The following is a 21954-nucleotide window of genomic DNA, read 5'->3' as shown; positions in this document are numbered from 1 at the left end:
AACTCAACCAAATTGTATTGGAAAATAACACTAGCTCTAACAATAGTATTTGTTCATAGCATAAAAGAAATCAAAATGCATTGCATGTGGATAATTCTGTAATTTTTCCATTCCTTTCCAGGCCTTCTGAAGTTTTCTAGATCACTAAGTGGATTTTTCAACGGTTTTTTTATGGATTGCGACAATTTGTTGGAGACTTAAAGCCTTTCAATAGTATTTGTTCATAGCATAAAAGAAATCAAAATGTATTATCATTTTGGAGAATCATTGAGAGAAAATAGTTAATAAATTTCTCTCACAAAATGATAGAATTTGGGGAAAAAAGAAAAGAAATGGAAACTTGAGAAAAAATCATAATCATAAAAAATTTAAAATATTACTAATTTTCTTTTCTTTTTCATTTTTCACTTGTATCCACACAAGAAAAACTATATTCCTCTTCCATTTTCTCTTCTCATTTTCTATGGGCATCCAATTTCTTTTCTCTTCCTTTTATTTTCTCTCCACTTGTTTTTGTTCTAAACACAACCTTAAAGACAGCAACATTTATTTTACTCAAAATTTCTAAGAAATATATATGCCAATATGAAAGTAAGACTAACGAAAGTTAAAAAATAATCATGACGTAAAATGGTAAAGGCTTCTATTCAGACAAACCCAAAGAATTTAACAAAACCAACACTTGCAAGTTAATACCGACAAGGAGCAGCTATGAACATAGCAAGTTTAATTTGAGACAATTAAATACTTTATATAATCTTTCAATTAAATACTCAATGGTACTGTTTGTGTGAAATACTGAATCACAAGTAAGCCATGGACTAGAAAGAGATTTATGCAGAAGACAACGAACCTTGCAGCATGCAGTGAAGATGACTTCGTCTCCATCATCTAAGAATGTACGAACTGAACCATTGAGTGAAAGAGGTTTTTGCCCATTCCAAGATAACTCGAGCAAGCACCCTAAAGCCTCCGGTTCCTGTGTGAAAATTCCAACAATTCGAGTATTTCTCGACAAGGAAGAAAAGGTATTACAGTACTACCAGGTGGTAAGGTAAAATCTTACTGGCCCACTTATAGTCCCAGTCCCAAGAAGATCACCAGGTCTTAGATTGCAACCATTGATTGTATGGTGGGCAACTTGTTGAGCCAGTGTCCAATACCTAACCAAAGTTATTAGTAGGCGATATGATTTCAGACATCTAAAATACTGAACCAAACACCAAGTACCGTGTTTCTTTTTCGTTGTGAACTTTAAAAACACAAGAAAGCTGCTACAATTATATAAATTACTAAATATTCACAACAAGATTAATGATTGATAAATATAGAAGCTATGTTAAGCAAATGGCATGCTTCATAATGGCATGTATTAAATATTCACAACATCATGTGTTTCAAGATATAACAGAAGAAGCAGATAAGAGTCTAGCAGAAAATCCAGCACATTAGATTGCAGTCAGTTAAAGTTGACCCACTTCTTCCCTAATTAACTAGCTGAAGTTACGAAGCCTCTTCCCAACCAATAAACATAGGGTCTCTTCAAGCCCAACCCAAACAAATGTAGATTATTCTCTCACAAACACAACTCTCACTTTAAACAACTAGCCTTAGGCATTGAGTGCATACAACCATAAACTAGGGATCCTTTTACCCACCAACACTCCCCACTCATATCCAAGCCTAAATAGACAAACTAAACTCAAGTACAGAGTACATACACACCTGGCCTACAGAAAACACACATAAAACCCAAAATCAAACGCCACACAGACTTGGGTTAGCGTTGATACCATGTTAAAAATGGGCCATTTTGATGTGGTAAGTGGCTCAGTGGTGGAAGTAAAAAGCTAAAGAATATGAAGATAGAGACAGTCATCCAAAACAATTGAAACTATATACAAGAAGGAAGAAGAAAAAAAAAAAAAAAAACTGAAAGACAACAGCTTGCTTTTCTTGCAAAATCATTGTTTTTGGAAAGTACTCACTTTCAGTCTTTTTATCGAGGGAAAGCCATCAGATTCCACTTTTAGTAATTTCCTACTTTGTCAACAATCCCTATTAGGAAAGCTTTATTTAGGAAAGTCTTTGGTTCGTAAGTTTCTTTTATTAATACTCTATTCAGGAAAGCCTTAAAGATACTAAGTTTAATATTAGTAGTTTTCATCTAAGTTAGTTTCCAGAATCCCTTTTTAGCAATGGTTTTCAATTAAGCAAGTCATTATTCAGTTATAACAGGGAAGTTCAGCCCTAGGAAAGTTCTATTATAATGACGTAACTTTTTTTTTGTAAAGTTGGGTCCAAGGCCTATTCCAAAATGACTAGCTATCTTAGGAAACCTCTTTCAAATAATAAACTCAACATATCTGTTCTCACTAATCTATTTGGGACTATTCTGATAGACCCCAAATTAGGCTACTTACTTTAGACGGAGTAAACAAAAGGATCATTAGAGGGTGATTAATGGGTTAGGGGCATTTGGGGAATTTGACAATGTTAAGTGGTTTCGGGAGGGAATTTAGAGAGGGAGTCAAGGGAGAGGAAGCATCGCGTCGTTTTGTCTTCAGAGCATGGCTCAGGGAGAGTACTGATCTCTCGAATAGCAGTGGTTATCGGTGACTATTTCCGGTGAGTTCTACATCATTTCCGACAGAGGAGTTTCCATTTTCATCTCTGTTATAAGGTGGCTCAGTGATTACGACTATCGGGGGATTCATTCACGTTGTCGATTCATCGTCGACTCGTGGGGAGTTTATTTCTTTCGATTTCAGCAGTCAAGGTTCGTTGATTACTTTTCTTTAATTTAGAAATCTTTATTCTTGTTATCGAGTGACTAACGGGGGGAGTTTTGCTATGATCCTGGGGTTAAGTACTTGGCTTTTCGTTACCTATCAAGCCGGTCTTTTGGGTAGTATTGGCTAAGTGTTTAACATTTGGTATCAGAACATGGCACTACGTTGCGGGTTTGAATCCCGGAGGGGGCGACCTAGAGACCGGATTAAAATTACTGGTAGACCCAAAAAGTGTGTCGGGCCAGTGTTGCTAGAGTGGGCCGCTAGAGTGGGCTTTCGAGGACGTTGGCTCATAACGGGGGGAGTATTGTTATGATCCTGGGGTAACTACTTGGCTTTTTGCTACCTATCAGGCCGGTCTTTTTTGGGTAGTATTGGCTAGGTGCTTAACATATTCCTTAACACTCCCCCTCAAGTGTATAGGCCCTTTGGCTTTTAAATATGGATAATTTGGGTAGAGGCCCACATATGAATAGCTGCTCTAATACCATGTGAAGTTGGGTCCAAGACCTATCCCAAAATGACTAGTCATCTTAGGAAACCTCTTTCCCAACTAAAAACTCAATATATTTGTTCTCAATAATCCTTGTGAGACTATTCCTTAACATTTTTAATCCACAGTTGTCTAGAGTCTATAGATAGGTGAATCAGTTATAAATTTGGATCAATTTTGGAGAATTAATACAAGTTTTTTGTTGGCTGTTGGGTTGTTGGAGTACCACTGTTATGAAAATAATTTATTAGTGGTCTTCTTCTCTTGATAGCTACTACTAGTTACAAAAAACACAAATTCAAGTCTTCAATTTGAACTTGAAAACCTGGAATTCCTTAAAAGTTGAGAATCTGGTTGTAAGTAATACATATTCCAGTCCTGTCCCTCAACTTGACTTCAATAATGTTGTGGCATTAAAGTTCCTTGCAAAATGACTAGCCGAAGTTCAAAGGCCATTTCCCTACTAATCAACATAAATTCTATTTATTATGACTATCCTCTCACACAATTATCAATTTAGACAACTAGTGTGAGACATGGAGCACGTACAACTATAGAGGTTGATCTTTTCACCTATCAACACAATCAACGTTTTACAGCTTGTTTTCTATGTTTCATCAAAGATCACATCTCCAAGGACCTAAACAAGATATTTTGTCAATTGTGTATCCTTTTATTTGACCAATTTCTAGTGGCTCAATATTTGGTAAAACACAATTGATGATTTACGTGGACACAGTTCCTAGATGCTAGTTATAAAATTGGACTTCATAAAAATGGAACCACTGAAAAAACCATGTTTTTGAAATATTGTCACAAAGTATGTTTTTGAAAAACAGTAAAACTCCTGGATTTTTCATTGATAAGCAACAAGTAACATTTTCTTCTCACAAAGTTAACATGTATCATGCATCTTGTTCCAACAAATGAAAAATATGTAGATAAAGAAGAAGTCTTAGAAGGACCAAGAGAAAATAGAACCCTTTAAGTTAATTAAGACATAATCGATTCCAAGATGATTTGCAATGCGCATGAAAAATACAATGTTTTAGCATAAAGTGATAAATAGGACAAATTATGGATCCTCTTACAGGTGCTTGAAGTTACTCTTGGTGACAACTAATGCATTTTCCTGTCCAGAAGGTTTGATGCGGACCTGGTAGCAAGAAGAAACAACAATCATTCAAAGAATAGCAGTTTCATGACTACTAAAAAATGACTGAAACTGAAAGAACACAAGTCAAGCCGTTCAATACACATTGGTTTATATCTCTTTTCTGCAGGTGTTGTTTTTTTAAACTCTTTCAACTCATACGTTACTAGATTAACACAAAATTGATGTGATTTTCTAATCTCATCCCTCATGTGAAACCTCCTGATCTGATGGGCTTTAATCATTTGCCTGCCAATGACTTCAGATTAAAGTCATCAGTTAATGTGAAAAGTTTCATTAAAATTCTCAAGACCTCAATGAGGAGAGTTGGTGATTTGATCAATGTGAAATGGGTAGTTCTATGGGTGGTTCCTAGAGGTAGATGTGTGGCTCCAGTGACACGATTCTTACGAAAATGCACAGTTAACAGCAAATTATCATTGAATGAAAGAGCAAATAAGAATGAAAAATAAAAGCGACGAGTAATTTACCAATTCAAGAAGGTTCTATTGGTTTGGTACTCCACTTCATCCCCGCTATTACTTCTTTTGGCTCATCACAAAATAATAATGGAAAAACTTCACACTGTTGTCTTGGGGTAAACTTCACATCATAATTAAAACATAATCCCTACACATGTCTACTGCCTATTTCCTCTTGAATGAAGTTGTGGGAAGGTTTAGACTCAATGTTGCCAATTGGTCTCTATGGTAGCCCTAGTTCACCCTTTATCCGTGGCTGAATTGTGGGTTTTGTAGGAGTGGAAGTGTGTCTTGGGGTTATCCCAAGGTTATGGAGGATATTATGTTTCTTGTCTTGTACATTTGCCAGCCTTGTAACCACCATACTTTAAGGAATAAAAGAGCTAACTTTTGTTGCCAAGTCCAATTTTTGCTCTTGGATGTTGGGACAATCAACAAATTGTTTTGATTTTTTTATCCCATCAGCATGCTCATCTTGACATGGGTCTCTATCCTAATGTGTGATCCACTAATTGACCAGATCCACCATGAGGACGTGGGCTAACCTAATTAACCAAAGTTCTGATACCAACTGATACGAACCACGTCAACCAGTGACGAAACCCGATACCAAATCTGGTAATCATCCCCAAGACCTTTCAAGTTTGATGGAAAACCGTGACCCGTTGCTTAGCAAAGCAAGAACCTTGGTATGGTGAAAACGCCACAAACGGGGATGGATAATCCATTTGATAAGTCGTTTTGAACGCCACAGGAAAAACCCTGATAAGTTCGAAAAGTTCCTTCAAGAACTCAAGAAGAATAACTCTCAATATCAATAAAATCAAAGGTCCCTAATCCGTGTACAAGTCCTTTATTTATAATGGAGGACGTGGTAGAATCCATATAGAATAAATCCTTTCCCCTAGTTACATTCAATTAAAGGAAAACTTAAGATAACTTGGCGTAAATAGAAACCTAATATAATTCCACGTGATCTTCTAGGATAAGTTGCCAACTCATGGATATCCTTGTGGATTCCACGAGATCTTCTAAGATAAGTTGCCAACTCGTGGATATCCTTGTGGATTCCACGATATCTTCTAACCACATGCCCTTCTAGGATAAGTTGCCAACTCGTGGCTATCCTTGTGGGTCCCACGAAATCTCATGGTGGGTCCCACCAGCTTGTGCCACCATGGTCGGTCCCATATTGTAATAGAGTAAATCCAGCCCACGTCCTCATGGTGGGTCCCACCCGCTTGTGCCACCATGGTGGGTCCCACAATATAGCAAAGTAAAACCAACCTTTGTTCACATCACAATGGCTTCTACGAAATCCCATGGATATAACCACTTGGCTAAATTTTTCAAACCAAGCTCACAGATTCTGTTTTAAGCCATAAAGGGTCTTCTTTAGTCAACATACTTTATGTGTCTCCCCTTAAGCAATATACCCTGGAGGTTGCTCCATATAAACTTCTTCGTCAAGGTCACCATATAAGAAGACATTTTTAATATCTAGTTTGAATAGAGACCAACTATGATGGATTGCAACAAAAATAAGTATACGAACAAAGGACATGTGAGCAATTGGAGAAAAAGTCTAAAAAACATACACCCCAAATGTTTGTGTATACCCTTTTGCAACAAGACGAGCCTTATACCGTTCAATTGATCTGTCTGAGTTATATTTAATAGTATAGACCCATCGACATCCAACTAGAGCAGCACATAGAGGTAAGTCACATAACTCCCAAGTCCTTCTATCTGTTAAAGCTTCCATCTCAACATCCACGGTATTCTTCCAATGAGGTGGCAACAAGGCCTTCTACACTGAAGAAGGAATAGTGCAAGTGGAGATGGACAAAGTAAACTTACGATAATTATCAGACAAGGAATCAAAGGAGACAAAATGAGATAAAGGATGGCGGGTACCTTTATGAACACCTTTTTGAAGGGCAATAGGAAGGTGCATATCACTTACCTCAGGATCAAGAGATGATAGAGTCATGGTCAGATTTGAGGGGATCTGGATCAGAATGAGAAGGTTGTTGTCGGCGCTGGTATACCTGCAATGGTTTTTCAGTAAAAGCATCTCTTGAAGCTGGAGCACGTTCATAAACTGGAAGAGGAATAACCAGAGTAGGTATAGAGGGTTTAGGTGAAACTAATTCAGATGTAAAAGATTCAAATAAGGAATTATCCTCAAAAAGGTAACATCAACAAAAACAAATGTTTTTCACATAGATGGACAATAGCATTTGTAACCTTTTTTGTGGCCATGAATACCCTAGAAAAACGCATTTGATAGGCCATAGAGACAACTTATTATAAGCTATCAGATGCAAAGCATATGCACGCAAAGACCTGAGGTGTCACTGGAAACAAAGATACAATAGGCAAAACAATTTGAATAGGGATTTTGCCATAAAAAAGCATATAGTAAGAACAACATCACCCCAATAAGTTTTAGGTACATTCATGTAAATCAGCATAGTATGAGCCACCTCAAGTAAACGATGATTCTTGCATTCAACAACTCCATTTTGTTGTGGAGTACACAAGAAGTCTGATGAATGATTCCTTGTGACTGACAGAAAGAGCCAAATTTACGATTCATAAACTCTAGGCCATTGTCTGTACGAAATATATGGATAGATGTTGCAAACTGATTCTTTATTTCATTAAAAAATAGTTGAAAGACATCAAAATTTTAAGTTCCACCTGCTCACCACATTCTGCACTATCATTCGGTTCTTTGTTGGGGATGGCTCCAGCCTGCGTTTCTGGACAGATTGGTGGTCGGGCGATGGCTCTCTTGCCTCGTCTTATCCACCGCTTCTTTAGCTCACAACTTATCTGTCTTTGACGCTTGGGAAAATGGCTCATGGGATCATCGTCTTAGGCATGGCCTTACTAATGAGGAAGCCATTTTTGTCTACGGCCTAATTGATAGTCTTGGGAGTGTTAAGGTCCGTCCCCAGACAGCTGACTGGTTTATTTAGCTCCCTGACGACAATGGCCAGTTTTCAGTCTCCTCAGCCTTCCGTCATCTTATGGGATGGACATGGCCTCCCGCCCCTCACCCAATAGCCTTTGTTTGGCACCTCTTGGACCCGCCCAAGGTGAAATTTTTTCTTTGGAGTGCCTGCCGCAACAAGATCCTCACTGTTGACAACCTTATCAGGCGCAGTAACACCACTCCCGAGCCTCTTTGCCCCTTCTACGAGACGAAGGCCTTAGCCACCTTCTCCTCCACTGTGGCTTCACCTCGAAGGTCTAGACTTAAATGATTGACGGTATGGGCCTCAGCTTCTGCATCCCTCTCGACCTGAGCACCATGTGCCGCTTTTCCTCTGGGATCCACCTTCCCAACCTAGGCAAGTTTTTGCTAGCTGCTTGCATTGCTTTCGTCCCTTGGTGTCTCTGGAAGGAGAGGAACTCCAAACGGTTTAACTGTGCTTTCCACTCTACTGCTAAGGTTTTTTGTACTGCCACGGGGCTCATCTCTACCTGGATCCGCACTTGGAAAGAATTCGCCTACCTCTCTTGTGCCCCTACTAGAACCAACTAGAAGATTATTGCACAGATGTTTGTTCCCTCTGATCCCTGCCGAGTTGTTGTTTGGGTGCCTCCTTCCACCGGTTATTATAAGCTTAACTACGATGGTAGCGCCTTTTGGAACCCGGGTTTGGCTAGTTTTGATGGGGTGATTTTTTATCCGGGAGGCACTGCCATTATCTCTTTACTCCAGTCCCCACGGCATTGCTGACTCGACCACTGTTGCGCTCTCTAGACTCCTTCACAGCTTGCGTATATTTCAGGATCGCTTCAATGGCCCTCTTATCGTGGAGGGAGACTCCAAGTCGTCATCGGATGGTGCTCCACTTCATCCTTCTCCCCATGGCATCACTGGCAGATTTTTCTTAATATTTTGGACATTGTTTCCACTATCTCTTGTACTTGGGGGGGGGTTAGTCAACTTGAAGGACAAGATGATCTTCAACCACATAACGCCCTTCTCCACTTGAAGTCGTTAGTGGACCGCAGATGAAGCTTCATCTCGATGCAGGGGATGAAGGGGCCCTTCATCTCCACGGTTTAATTTCAATCATGTGGAAGAAGGCCCTTTTTGATCTTCTTCGAATTGAAGGACGGGCGACGCCCTCGGCCTCGCTCTCTCTCCTCGCACCCCCCCCCCCCCCCATCGCGCGTCGTCTTTTTCTTTTTTCTTCCTCTCTCCCGCACTCCCTTCCCTCTCTCGTCTCCCTGCGCCCCCGACATTGTTCTCGTCCTTCGTCTCCCTGCGTCCCCGACGTTGATCTCGGCCACTATCTCAGTTCCCTCTCGTCTCCGGCTTCAACTCTCGGCCTCGCCCTCTCTGTCGCACCCCCTCTCTCGTCTCCGTGACTCCCTCTCTTCTCTCGGACAAGCTCTCTCTCGCTTCTCTCTCTCTATTCCCTCCCGACCTCCCTTTCTTCTCTGTCTTCTCCCTTTCGGCCTCCCACTCCCTTATCTCTCTGGCTAGTCTCAATTACGCATCGATTTCACCCTTCGGCTTCGGATTTCCCCCTTCGATTTCACCCTTCGGCTTCGGATTTCCCCTTCGATTTCACCCTTCGGCTTCGGATTTCCCCAAATTTCAGAAGGTATGCCTAAACCCGAATTTTTTTTCATTAAATTAGTGTTTTATTTGATTTAAATTTATTTTCAGTGCGTAATTGGGGGTTATTTGTGCATTATTTTGGGATTTAGGGTTACGGTTTATAGTCTAAATTAGGGTTTAGGGTTTAGTGCGTAATTAGGGTTTATGGTTAAGGGTATTTTAGGGATTAGGGTTTTTAAGGTTTAGGGGGTTTAGGGTTTTTAAGCTATAAGGTTTTTTGGGTTTAGGGTTTGGAATTAGGGTGTAGGGTTTAGGGTTTAGGGCTTTTAATGTATTAAGTCCTGGAATTAGTGTTTAGGGTTTAGAGTTTAGTAGGTGATAGGGTTTAGGGTTTGATGGTTTAGTTTTTTTTTTTTTTATGGTTTGTGTTTCGGGTAGGGTTTAGGCTAGGGGTTTCTGGTATTTTAGGGATTAGAATTTTTAAGGTTTAGGGGGGTTTATGGTTTTTAAGGTTTAGGGGGGTTTATGGTTTTTAAGGTTTTGGGGGTTTTGTGTTTTTAAGCTCTAGGGTTTTTTAGGTTTTGTTTTGGGGGGGGGGGGGGGGGTTTGGGCTTTTAAGGTATTAAGTTTTGGAATTAGTGTTTAGGGGTTTTTAGTCCAATTCAAACAAGGTTGAGTCGCCTACACGGGCGTCCATTAGCCAACGAAACCCGACCCCCATCACTGACGAGGCACAATTCAAAGTTACTGCGAAGTTATATGGGGCTCTACCAGGGGTCTTCGGTGAATTTGGATTTGATGTGTGTGTGTTTTCATTGTTTAGTGCATATGCATTAGTGAAAATAATTTAATTAATTTTGAAATGTGTGAGAATGTTGTTGAGAATTTTTGAAGTACTATGAAATGTTTTTGCTATGTGGTGAAGAGATTCGGGTATTATACATATCCACCACATGGTATTTTTTTTATGGTTTGTGTTTCGGGTTTAGGGTATTTTAGGGATTAAGATTTTTAAGGTTTAGGGGGTTTATGGTTTTTAAGATTTTGGGGGTTTTGTGTTTTTAAGCTCTAGGGTTTTTTAGGTTTTTGGGGGGGGGGGGGGGGGGGGGGGGGGGGGGGGGGGGGGGGTTTAGGGGTTAGGGTTTTGGGCTTTTAAGGTATTAAGTTTTGGAATTAGTGTTTAGGGGTTTTTAGTCCAATTCAAACAAGGTTGAGTCGCCTACACGGGCGTCCATTAGCCAACGAAACCCGACCCCCATCACTGACGAGGTACAGTTCATAGTGACTGCGAAGTTATATGGGGCTCTACCAGGGGTCTTCGGTGAATTTGGATTTGATGTGTGTGTGTTTTCATTGTTTAGTGCATATGCATTAGTGAAAATAATTTAATTAATTTTGAAATGTGTGAGAATGTTGTTGAGAATTTTTGAAGTGCTATGAAATGTTTTTGCCATGTGGTGAGGAGATTCGGGTATTATACATATCCACCACATGGTATGTTTTTTTTATGGTTTGTGTTTCCGTGACGAGTAAAGGTTGTCTGATAAAGTTTTTTGCGTGAGGACTGTATCGGATTTAGATTATACATGGCTGCAAGAAGACAACCAAGTGGTCGAACATATGATATTTGGACATTCGATGATGATAGCAAAATGCTCGATCTCTTGGTCGAGCAGGTCAATCTAGGGAACAAGTTGCCTAACGGGGTGTGGAAGTATGAGGTATACATGGACTCTGTAAATAAGTTCAATGAAGACACAGTCATGAAAAAAACTGTTGAGCAGGTGAACAATCGAACAAGAGCATGGAAGAAAACATACCAAACGGTAACGAGCTGTATCAACACTAGTGGGTTTGGTTGGGATGCAACCACACAACGAGTTACTGCATGTAATTCTGTATGGCTTGATTACATAAAGGTCAATAAATCTGTATGGCTCGACTATATGATGTACTATAAAATATTTTTTATGTTTTTCGCGTTAGTATAACTCTATTCCAAGACGTCTAAATGATGTTTTATTCTTGTAGAAACATAAAGATGCTGAGAAGTACAGACGTGACGGCTGCCCCCTGTACGACAAATTAGCTGTGGTGGTGGGAAACACAATAGCGGTAGGGTCAGGAGCTACAACCTTAGTAGATCAGGGCGATGAGGTGATCCGTGAATCGGAACATGTCGCGATGGATGAGCCAACGGATGTTGATATAGTTAGGGATACTCCATCACCATTATTAAGCATGGATGAGTCTCTAGGTAATCAATCTGAAAGAAGTAAACAGTCATCTTCAAGTCGTTGTAGAAAGAGAACCGAAATGCCCGATAACGACACTAGTAGCAGAATTTTTGATGCAATAGATCGAATTGCTCAGACATTTCAGAATTTCATGATGAAAGACGATATTGTAAGAGCTTGCGTCAACGCCCTCAGGGAAATCCCGGACTTGCCTACAGAATTGAAGTATCGCGCTCCTTCATGGTTGGATACACCAGCTAAGAAGGTCATGTTTATGGAAATGACAGTGGAAGAGCGGGTTGAGTGGCTTAAATTTTGTTTTGAAAACTAATTGTAATGCGTTATAAATACACTATTTTTTTGGAATATTATTATGTAGTAGACATGATATTTGAATTATGACATTGAAAAACTTATTAGTATGGTTTGTATTTAAATTTGATATGTTGTTGTGTTTATATATTGCATAGATAAATATGGTGTTTTGAGTATGGATGTGGAATGTGATTGAATGTAGGATGTGGATGTGATTGAATGTAAGATGTGGATGAATGTAGGATGTGATTGAATGTAGGATGTGGAATGTGGATGAATGTAGGATGTGATTGAATGTAGGATGTGTGAATGTGGATGAATGTAGGATGTGATTGAATGTAGGATGTGGGAATGGGGATGAATGTAGGATGTGATTGAATGTAGGATGTGAGATGTGGATGAATGTAGGATGTGGGAATGTCGATGAATGTAGGATGTGATTGAATGTAGGATGTGTGAATGTGGATGAATGTAGGATGTGATTGAATGTAGGATGTGGGAATGTGGATGAATATGGTTGTTTATAGGTGTGATTGCAAATAGGTTATGATTGAAGATTGATGTTTACTCGTGTTTATGAATTTTAGGCGATTGAATTTGTGGATTTCCATGGATACTATGACAGGCGATGAAAAGGTTGCAACTATGATTGCATTCACAACTTTGATGATCGCCATGGAAAGATACTATATGTACCATTGCAACAGACATGTACCACGTTCTTGTGGGATGAATGGTCCATTGTATTTGCAAAAGGCACTAGACAAATCTCCAGTTAAATTTCGTAAAGTGTACAGGATGAACCAACTGGTATTTCACAAATTCGCAGATATACTTTCTAGTAAAGGGTTTTTATCAGCTACAAAGACCATCTCAGTTGAAGAACAACTTGCATATTTCCTCCTAACTGTTGGTCAAGGACAAGTGTATAGTGTCACAGCAGAGATGTTTGATAGATCAAACTGGACGATAAGTAAGTATTTCAACAAGGTGTTGGATGCAATCCTCAAACTTCACTCTGATTACGTCAAACGGCCTTCGGAACGCACACACTCGAAGATTTTAACAAATTCAATGTTTTATCCCTACTTCAAGGTAACATCACTTCCTATAACTAAATAATTTTACATTAATATACAAAGTTAGTAAATATTAATTGAAAATGTATAATTAGGATTGTATTGGAGCTATTGATGGAACTCATATCAAAGCCAACATTCCACTTGAAGATCAACCAAGGTTTTGGAATAGAAAAGGTTATCTCTCACAAAATGTGATGGTTGCATGTTCATTTGATATGCAATTCACTTATGTACTAGCTGGATGGGAGGGGTCAGCAGCCGATTCCCGTGTATTGAAGGATGCATTAACTCGTCAAGATAAAATCTTTGTACCTGAAGGTAAGTAATATATTTTTATGCAGTACTTTTTTATCTATTTTATCTTCAATTATTTTATGTGGTATATAATTTTTATTATAGAAAAATATTATCTAGTTGATGCTGGTTATGCAAATCTTCCGGGATTTTTGGCTCCATATCGAGGAACCCAATATCATCTACAAGAATTTGGAGATAATATTCCTAGAAATGAAAAAGAATTATTCAACCGAAGACATTCATCTTTACGGAATATTATTGAGCGAACTTTTGGTGCTTTAAAAGCTCGATTTCAAATATTAAAAGGCACTCCTCCATTTTCTTTTAAGATCCAGGTGAAAATTGTACATGCTTGTTGCATATTGCACAATTATATACGTGCAGAAGATTATGATGATATATTTGAAGATGAAGATGATGATTCGGGTGGCGAGCTCGGTGGAGGAGGTGATGCGGTCCAATTAGGTGCAATGGATGATACAGACAGTGACGATTGCGATGATCTTGAGGATGTGGGTAGCCAAGTAACAAGCATTCGGAGGCAGAGTGCATTAGAATCCACAAGAGCCGCACAATTTCGAGATGCCATATCGACATCCATGTGGAACGATAAATGATGGTTTACTCTTATTACTTTTGAACATGCGTAATTTATATGTACTAAACTTGTAACTCGTTGATTGTAATATTAAAGGCACGAACTCGTTATTTGAATAATTTTTTTTAGGTTATTTTAAAAGTTGTATATGTATTTATTTATTATTTTATTTTATTTTATTATTATATTAAACTTCATATTTAAGTCTCTGGTAAATAAAATATAATTAAAGTATGCATTTGATTAATATATCATCATTAATTATGTCAAAATATATTATTAATTAATACAATACAAATCTATCTTATGTTATTAATATAATATTTTTTATTCATTAATCAGAATTTTTTTTATTCACTCTATTGTATTAATGATTTAATAGTGGTAATTAAAATATTGTTAACTCAGACACTTTGGTTTAATTAGTTCATTTTTATAATTATTAAAATCAATAATTTAAAATTTCTATAAGATGAAGATGAAGATGAAGTTGTCTTGACTAACACCCTATTTCAAAGATTTCGAAGATGAAGTTGTCTTGACTAACACCCATTTCGAAGATGAAAATCATGTAGATACATAAGATGAAGATGAAGATGAAGATGAAGATCAAATTTTCATTTTGTTGACTAACCCCCCCTTGTCTTATGTACTTAGATCAGCCAATTCAGCTACTGATTTGTATGCTAAATTGGGCCCCCCTTCAATCTCTTGTTGTTAGGGGAGGCCTCCCTTGATGTAAACTCTTTCTCTTTGAAATAAAATTATCAACATTTAAATAAAACAAAAAAAAAGTGTAGCTATTAGCTAGTTATTATATTAGCATTATGTGGTTAAATTTTCATGTCATTCTGATATGTTATAAGGGAGAAATAAGAGTGCATGTGTAGAGGGGAACATACAGCCTTTTGTAAGCTGTTAACTTAAGTGAGTTTATAAGAGAAATTAGGGCCTGATTTCAGACCCAATAAAGACTGCTTTCAATGCAGCTTCTTCCAAAAATCCTCTTCTCTTTTCTCTCTTTCTCTCTCAATTTCTCGTTATACTTCATATTTACATGTTTATTTGATATTGTTCATTCAAATGTATGGGGACCCTGTGGGATACCTAGTGTCTTTTGTTACCAGTTTTTTGTTTTATTTATTGATGACTTTAGTTGGCCTACATGGATGTATCATCTATGGAGGAAATCAAACTTTTTTTATGTATTCTTGAAGTTTATAGTGAAATAAAGAATCATTTTTTATGGACTTGAATTCATGAATAAAATTTTGATAATTTTTTTTAAAATGAATTTGATAAATTTTTAACCAATAGCATTTTGCATTAGTGTTCATGTGTCTATGCTCCACAACAAAATAGAGTTGTAGAAGCAAAAATCATCACTTGTTGTTGTGAGTACAATGCTCTTTCAAATGAAGGTTCCTAAATCCTACTAGGGGGATGTCGTTCTCATTGCTTGTTGTTTTATTGATAGTATGCCTTCATATGTGCTTATTGGTAAGATTTCTATACAAATTCTAGGCCAACTAGTGTTTGGATCGGTGTGTTATGTCTATGTGTTTGGTGAATCTTCTAATAAACTATCTCTTTGATCAATCAAATATGTCTTTTTGGGTTATTCCCGAACTCAAGAAGGATATAAATGCTCTTTGTGTCTACAAACGTTACCTTTTCTAAAGATATCCCATATTTTTCACAATCTGCTGAATACAATACCTCTTCTTCACACGAAGTAGATGGTTGTATCCCTCGACCTGTGGTGAATGTATCTGCCAACACCAAAGCCATTACAGGTCTATAGATGAAGGGTACCTTCCAAGGATATCATACCGAGACACTCTCCTCCACCCGTACTTGTGCCTTCTCATTTGTTGTTGTTCTTGAGGTAAATGATTTAAATCAACTTGTTTCCCTTCAAAAAGGCCGTCGCACTTATACTCAATGTGGAACTAGATGTCCTATTTCCAAATTTTTTTGTTTGGATTCATTGTCTAGTTTTTAAAAAAATTTGCATTATTTTTGTCTTCATGTTTTCTTCCTTCTTCCCTACAAGAAGCCTTGTCTTCTCTTCCTTGGAAACAAGCCATGGATAAAAAGGTAGAAGCTTTCATTGATAAGGGAACATGGACTTTTTATGAGCCACCACCAAATGCTACTATAGTTGGGTGTTGTTGGGTTTACACAGTAAAACACAAGGCTGATGGTTTTATAGAGAGGTATAAAACCTGACTTGTCGCAAAATTAGTGGATATTTTGATGCCAATTATACGGGTCTAAGTTGGATAGAGAATCTACATTTGGATACTATGTTTTTGTTGATGGAAATATAGTTAGTTGGAAAACTAAGAAACAAAATGTCGTAGCTCGCTCTAGTTGGAAGATACATAGTGAACTTTTGTGGGTGAAATCAATGATACAAGAGTTGGGTTTTCCTATAATAGAAACTATTAAGATGTTTTGTGATAGCCAGGCCATAATATTCATTGCAAGTAACCCAATGTTTATGAACAAATTAAACATGTAGAAATTGACTAGCGTTTTGTGTGTGATGCTGTGATGAGTGGAACTGTAGTCACTCCCTATATCAAGCTCATTCATCTACAAAAGCTCTGGGAAAGAAAGGGTTTGAGAATTTCTGTAACAAGTTGAGGCTCTTTGATATATATGCTCTAAGAGGGGCTGTTAAAATATATGTAAAAAGGGCATTTTAATCACTTTCCATGGTTGGATGTCCCTCTTGGGGTAGTTGTTAGCTTCTCTGCATGTTAGAACTATTTGGTTAAATTTTTGTTTCATTCTAATGTGTAATAAGGAGTTATAAGAGTTTGTAGAAGGACATATATGTCATTTTGTAATCTTTTAACTTAAGTGAGGTTGTAAGAAGAATTAGGGTCAATCACAGACGCATTGGCTGTTGCTCTTTCAATGCAGCCCTCCTTCCAACTTCTTCTCTTCTATATTTCCTCTTTCTTTCTTCTACTATTTCTTCTTATTATTCATATTTTACATAAACAAACTAAGGAGAGGAAAGATACAATGTTTTCTTTCTCTTCCTCTCCTGCTCTCTTTCTACTTTGTTTTTCTCTTCCTTCATTGTCTCTCAAATGCAGAAACTAGCAAGCTAAAATCCACAATTAAGATGAAGAAGCTAAGAAAATCAGCATTGGTCATAGTTATTCTGATTAATGTTTCCCCTTTGACATTAATTGAAGTTGTCAGGAAGGACAATAAAGGATAACAACGAATTTAGCAACAGCTAGTCTGAATGGACAAAAAGGGCTCAGCCCAGTATAAAAAAAGCCTGTGATAATGATGTTGATTTGTCACAGGGCCCATTGTACAGGTCTATGAAACTGTGAACCACCATAAGTTACAAACTCCTAAGATTGGCTGAAATTCAGCCTCTAAAGGTGGAAGTTTATGAATGCATTCTCCACTGAAATGCGTCACAAATTTGGAGACACATTCTGGTGTAACTGATGTCTGTAGATCACTTAACAATTTGCTAGACTCTACCATTTCTACATAGAATACCATGACTTTTAAGTTAAAATAACTGCAGCAATTAATTCAACTAAAATAATAATGACATGTTAACAAATGAGAACTAACCAAACACCGCAAATATCAAAGAAGCAGATAATGTACATACTTCGAGAGGGATGTCATAGTTCTTTGGCTGCTTGTCTGCTAGGTATGGTAATGGATGAGGATCCTGCACTTTAGAACCTGTCAGTTGGATTTGGAATATCCCTCAATTTATAAAATCAAACAAAGATGGAATTCTGAATGGAAATTTCAATTAACAAGGTTATCTGGGGGGGTTGGAGAGACTAAAAGAAGAGACTAGAAATCCACTGATAGCAGATGCAAGAAAACCAGAAGACTAGAAATCCACCGATAGCGGATGCAGAACCTATTCTGGATATTTTTTTGTACATGTTGCGCTGGTCAGAAGACAACAAGCACTCCAGAAATAAAAATGCATTTCCCTCACCTGCTTAGGAGCATCACAAGCAAATGGTTCTAGAGCTTCCAGAGTCACAACCCAAGGGGATATGGTCGTACCTGCAAGCATTCAAGATGCAATCTTAAGAAAGGCTTCTTCAATGCTAAAAGTTTAAAAGATAAGGGTATTAAAGGACCCTACAGCCTTGGTACCTCAACAAAAAATTTAATTGAAGAAAGTTTATAGAAATAAAAAAAGTAAGACAAAGGGAAAGAAGTAACTTCTCACCAAAACTTTTTCCTAAGAAGGGTCCAAGAGGCACATATTCCCATGCTTGGATATCTCTTGCTGGCCAAGAACTAGTATAGTTTAATGCAATTGCCACAACAGTGATCATCAACTAAAATGAAAGGACTAAAGCATAACTGACCACTCCAGTCATTCATCAACACAAGCCCAAAAATATGATCTGCTGCATTTTTGACATCAATGGGCTTGCCTAGTTCATTTCCTGGACCAACTACAGCAGCCTGTGGCTCATCAAGGAGAAGGATGACCAGCAGGTCAAGTCAATGTGAATTGGTTGGGAGAAAACAAGGGAATAGAAAACTCACAAACATGTAATATAGTGATGTAATAAATGGCTCAGTTCTAAAAGAAAAGCTAAAGAATATGAAGACGGAGAAAGTCATCCAAAACAATTAAAACTATATAAAGGAAAGAAGAAGATTGAAAGACTACAGCTTGCTTTTTTTGGAAAGTAATCACTAATACTTCTATCTAGGAACAGTCAGCATATTTCTACTTTTAATAGTTTCCTACCTTGTCAACAATCCCCATTAGAAAAAGTTTAATTTAGGAAAGCTTTTGGTTGGTAAATAGTAGTCAATTTCATGAAAGTCTTTAAGATAATAAGTCTATTACTAGTATTTACTGTTTTTTTGAAAATGATGTATATATTAGCAGAGAGAGAACAATACTCAAAGGAGCAAAACCCTAACAACAAGAGATTGGAAGGATGTTCCCTGCTTGGTAAGCACATCAACTGCCAAATTAGTGGATCTCGGAATGTGAGACCAAATACAAGAAAATTGAGAGTCAATATGGGGGGGGGTGTTGGGTTGTGGATGCACAATCGCACCATCCAATAACCACGTTGAGTCAGAAATACCTAGTGGGCCTGCATGTGAGAGACACTGATTACCGGAGGAATCTGAGATAACTCGCTCAAAGCCAGTAATCCCGGGATTACTGAAAGAAAAACCATCAAAATTCAACTTGAAGAAACCAGGCTCCGGAGGGATCCATGCCTGCATGACCAGAACCTTGGCGCCAATCCACATCCTTGCCAAGCTGCTCCAATTATCTCAAATAGATGAACCCACAAAGGAGGAGAAGGCCTTCTTAGTAAGAAACCAAGCGGAGATTTGGCCCGACACAAGATCCGCAAATCTCATTGCGGATTTACATTTAGCATCAAAATGCATGCGGTTGCGTTCATTCCAGAGTGCCCACGAAATAAAACCACTCAAGGTAGAGAGCATCAGCTTTCCCAAACCTGGAAGGGGAATACCAGCGAGCGATTTGCTGAAGGAAATCAGATCCACTAACATACAGAATTGCAGCCCTACCTTACAATGGATGGAATTCCACACTATCCACAAGAAAAAACATTGGAGCAAGATATGGCTGGTGGTTTCATCTTCTGTATTGCAGAAAGGACAAAGGGAATCAATAGAAGGGTGGCCTCTCCGTCTAAGCACATCTACTGTGAGGATCTTACTTTGGCAAGCGCTCCACATGAAGAATTTTACTTTTGGTGGAGCACAAAGGCGTCATGCAAAATATATCTCATGCTCCCTTTGAGTTAAATGCCAGCCAAAGTCTATTACTAGTATTTACCATCTAAGTTAGTAGTCAAAACCCTTTCCTAACTTTTTTTTTTTTTGAAGAAATCAACTATGGGATTTTGTTACAAACCCCATTTCTCAGCCCCACAGAACTTGAGTGGGCTGTGGAGGATGGCTGGAAGGATAGGGCAGGCTTGACCCAGCGTAAGGCCAGTCAGATCAAGTCTAGATTTGAATAGAATTTCCATTTCAGCAAGAGTTCAATTTATAGTAGAAGAGATAAGTTGAAAGGATCAAGGAGAAGATTTCTCACCGAGTAAAACCACATACGAATAAGGAGATAGAGTGTTTAAGTTCAGTGTATGTAGAAGATAGCTTAGTACAAATGTCAATGGGCATCCAAACTATTAGTCTCAATCAAAGTTGAAAGTAGTAGTTGCTGAGTCAGTCAGTCAATATATTATAAGCTCTTTGAGCCCTTTGAATAAATCAATCAATCAAATATGAAGTTCTCTTTTATCTACCTTCTCCTAACACAAGGCTTCTGACCGGCATCATAAAGGTCAAGATGCAGCTAACCTCGATCAATAAGGTATCTATTAGAAAATATGTTCAGGGGCATTTTGGTTATTTACCACTTCCGTAGTTTTATTTCTATATGTAATCTTGTTGTATGTGTGGAATTATGTTAGTTGTTAAATTTTCATGAACATAGGATACATAGGGAGATATAAGGAGAACAAGCATTATTGAGTGCATAGGGGCAATTTGTAATTTTGTCCTAAACCTATTATTAAATAGAGCTGGGGGTCATGCACGACCCCCAACGAGCCTCCTTTTGGCTCTTCTCCCAATCTCTCTCTTCTCTTCCTCTCTCTTCCTCTACCAAAAACCTTACTTTTTTCATGGTATTAAAGCAGTAGATCACTGCTGGGAGCATCTTACTACAGGTTTTTCATCAGATTTGAAGGAGACGACTTCATAGATGAGGAATTCTGCAAGTTCTTCGGTTACTGGTTTGTAAAAGTTCAAGTTTTTCCTCTTATTCTCTGCCATAACCCTAGAGTTACTGGTTTTTATTGATCATTGAGGGCTTCTCTATGATTTGATTGCCCTAATTGGGTTTATATTGAGATTTCTTGGGATGTTACCCATCCCTGTTTCTGAAAGAATTAATTGGTCATTATGTGCTTCTATGTCACTAATATGGCGGATGCAGGAGAACTTTAACCCTCCATCCAGAGAGAATTCTGGATTTGATTTATGATAACATCTGAGAAATTTTTATTTTTTTGAAATGATGATAATTTTATTATGAAGGAAACTAAAAGAATACATCAAGGGAGCTCTCCCCTAACAACAAGAATTACAGGGAGGGAACCAATTTGGCACATAAATCAGCAGCCGAATTGGCTGATCTAAGAACATGGGACCAAGTACAAGAGGTAGTGGAAACAATGTCCATAATATCAAGAAAAAGTTGTCAGTGACGACGGGGGGAAGGAGGCGGTGGAACACCAGCCAACGACGACTTTGGAGTCACCCCCTCCACGATAAGTGGAGCTCTGAAGCGATCCCGGTAGATGTGAAGCCCGTGGAGGAGCCAGAGAGCTCAGCAATGGTCGAGTCCGCAATGCCGAGAGGACCAGGGTATGACATAATAGTTGTTCCACCAGGATCAAAAATACCCCCCAAAAGCTGCCAAACCTGGGTTCCCAAAAGCACTACCGTCAAAGTTGAGCTTGTAATATCCAGTGGGGGAGAGGGGGTCTTCCAAATATCAATTTAGTGGGGCGTTGAGGGAATGGACATCTGAGCAATAAACTTCAAGTGGGTGTAGGAAGGGGTACATGATAGATAGCCAAATTCTTTTCGAGTGCGAATCCAAGTAAAGATAAGGCCCGTAGCAGTACAGATAACCTCAGTGGCAGAGCGTGAGGCAAGATTAAACCGTCTGGAATTCCTTTTAAGTCCAAAGGCACCATGGAATGTAAACAACATAGGCAGCTAACAGAAGCTTATCAAGGCTAGGGAGATGATTGCCATATGAGAAACGACACATGGTGCTCAAGTCAGGGAGGATGCAGAAATTGAGGCTCATGCTATCAATCATAG

The 21954-nt window shown here is 38.3% G+C and overlaps 1 protein-coding gene across 3 annotated transcripts in view; it reads right to left on the bottom strand.

Annotated features, from left to right (window-relative positions):
- LOC137941440 (fumarylacetoacetase) overlaps positions 1-21954 on the bottom strand; it is a 43096-nt gene that overhangs the window by 225 nt on the left and 20917 nt on the right. The window contains exons 7-14 of one of the 3 annotated variants that reach the window (XM_068786851.1): positions 18420-18519; positions 18278-18337; positions 18038-18108; positions 17693-17755; positions 6887-7024; positions 4377-4441; positions 1067-1163; positions 854-979 (exon numbers count right to left, since the gene is read on the bottom strand). In XM_068786851.1, coding sequence (XP_068642952.1) covers positions 854-979; positions 1067-1163; positions 4377-4441; positions 6887-7024; positions 17693-17755; positions 18038-18108; positions 18278-18337; positions 18420-18519 — 720 coding nt within the window. Of the gene's footprint in view, positions 1-853; positions 980-1066; positions 1164-4376; positions 4442-6582; positions 6736-6886; positions 7025-17692; positions 17756-18037; positions 18109-18277; positions 18338-18419; positions 18520-21954 lie in introns of those variants that run through there. The other 2 variants (XM_068786861.1, XM_068786868.1) reach the window with 2 other exon arrangements.

Source organism: Aristolochia californica, unplaced genomic scaffold, assembly GCF_029961685.1.
Source record: "Aristolochia californica isolate CCGP_79_NKW_82.1479 unplaced genomic scaffold, dmAriCali1.0.hap1 SCAF_10, whole genome shotgun sequence".
Taxonomy (NCBI): domain Eukaryota; kingdom Viridiplantae; phylum Streptophyta; class Magnoliopsida; order Piperales; family Aristolochiaceae; genus Aristolochia; species Aristolochia californica.
The sequence above is the reverse complement of the archived record's forward strand: the minus strand, read 5'-3'. Positions and strand labels throughout refer to the sequence as shown.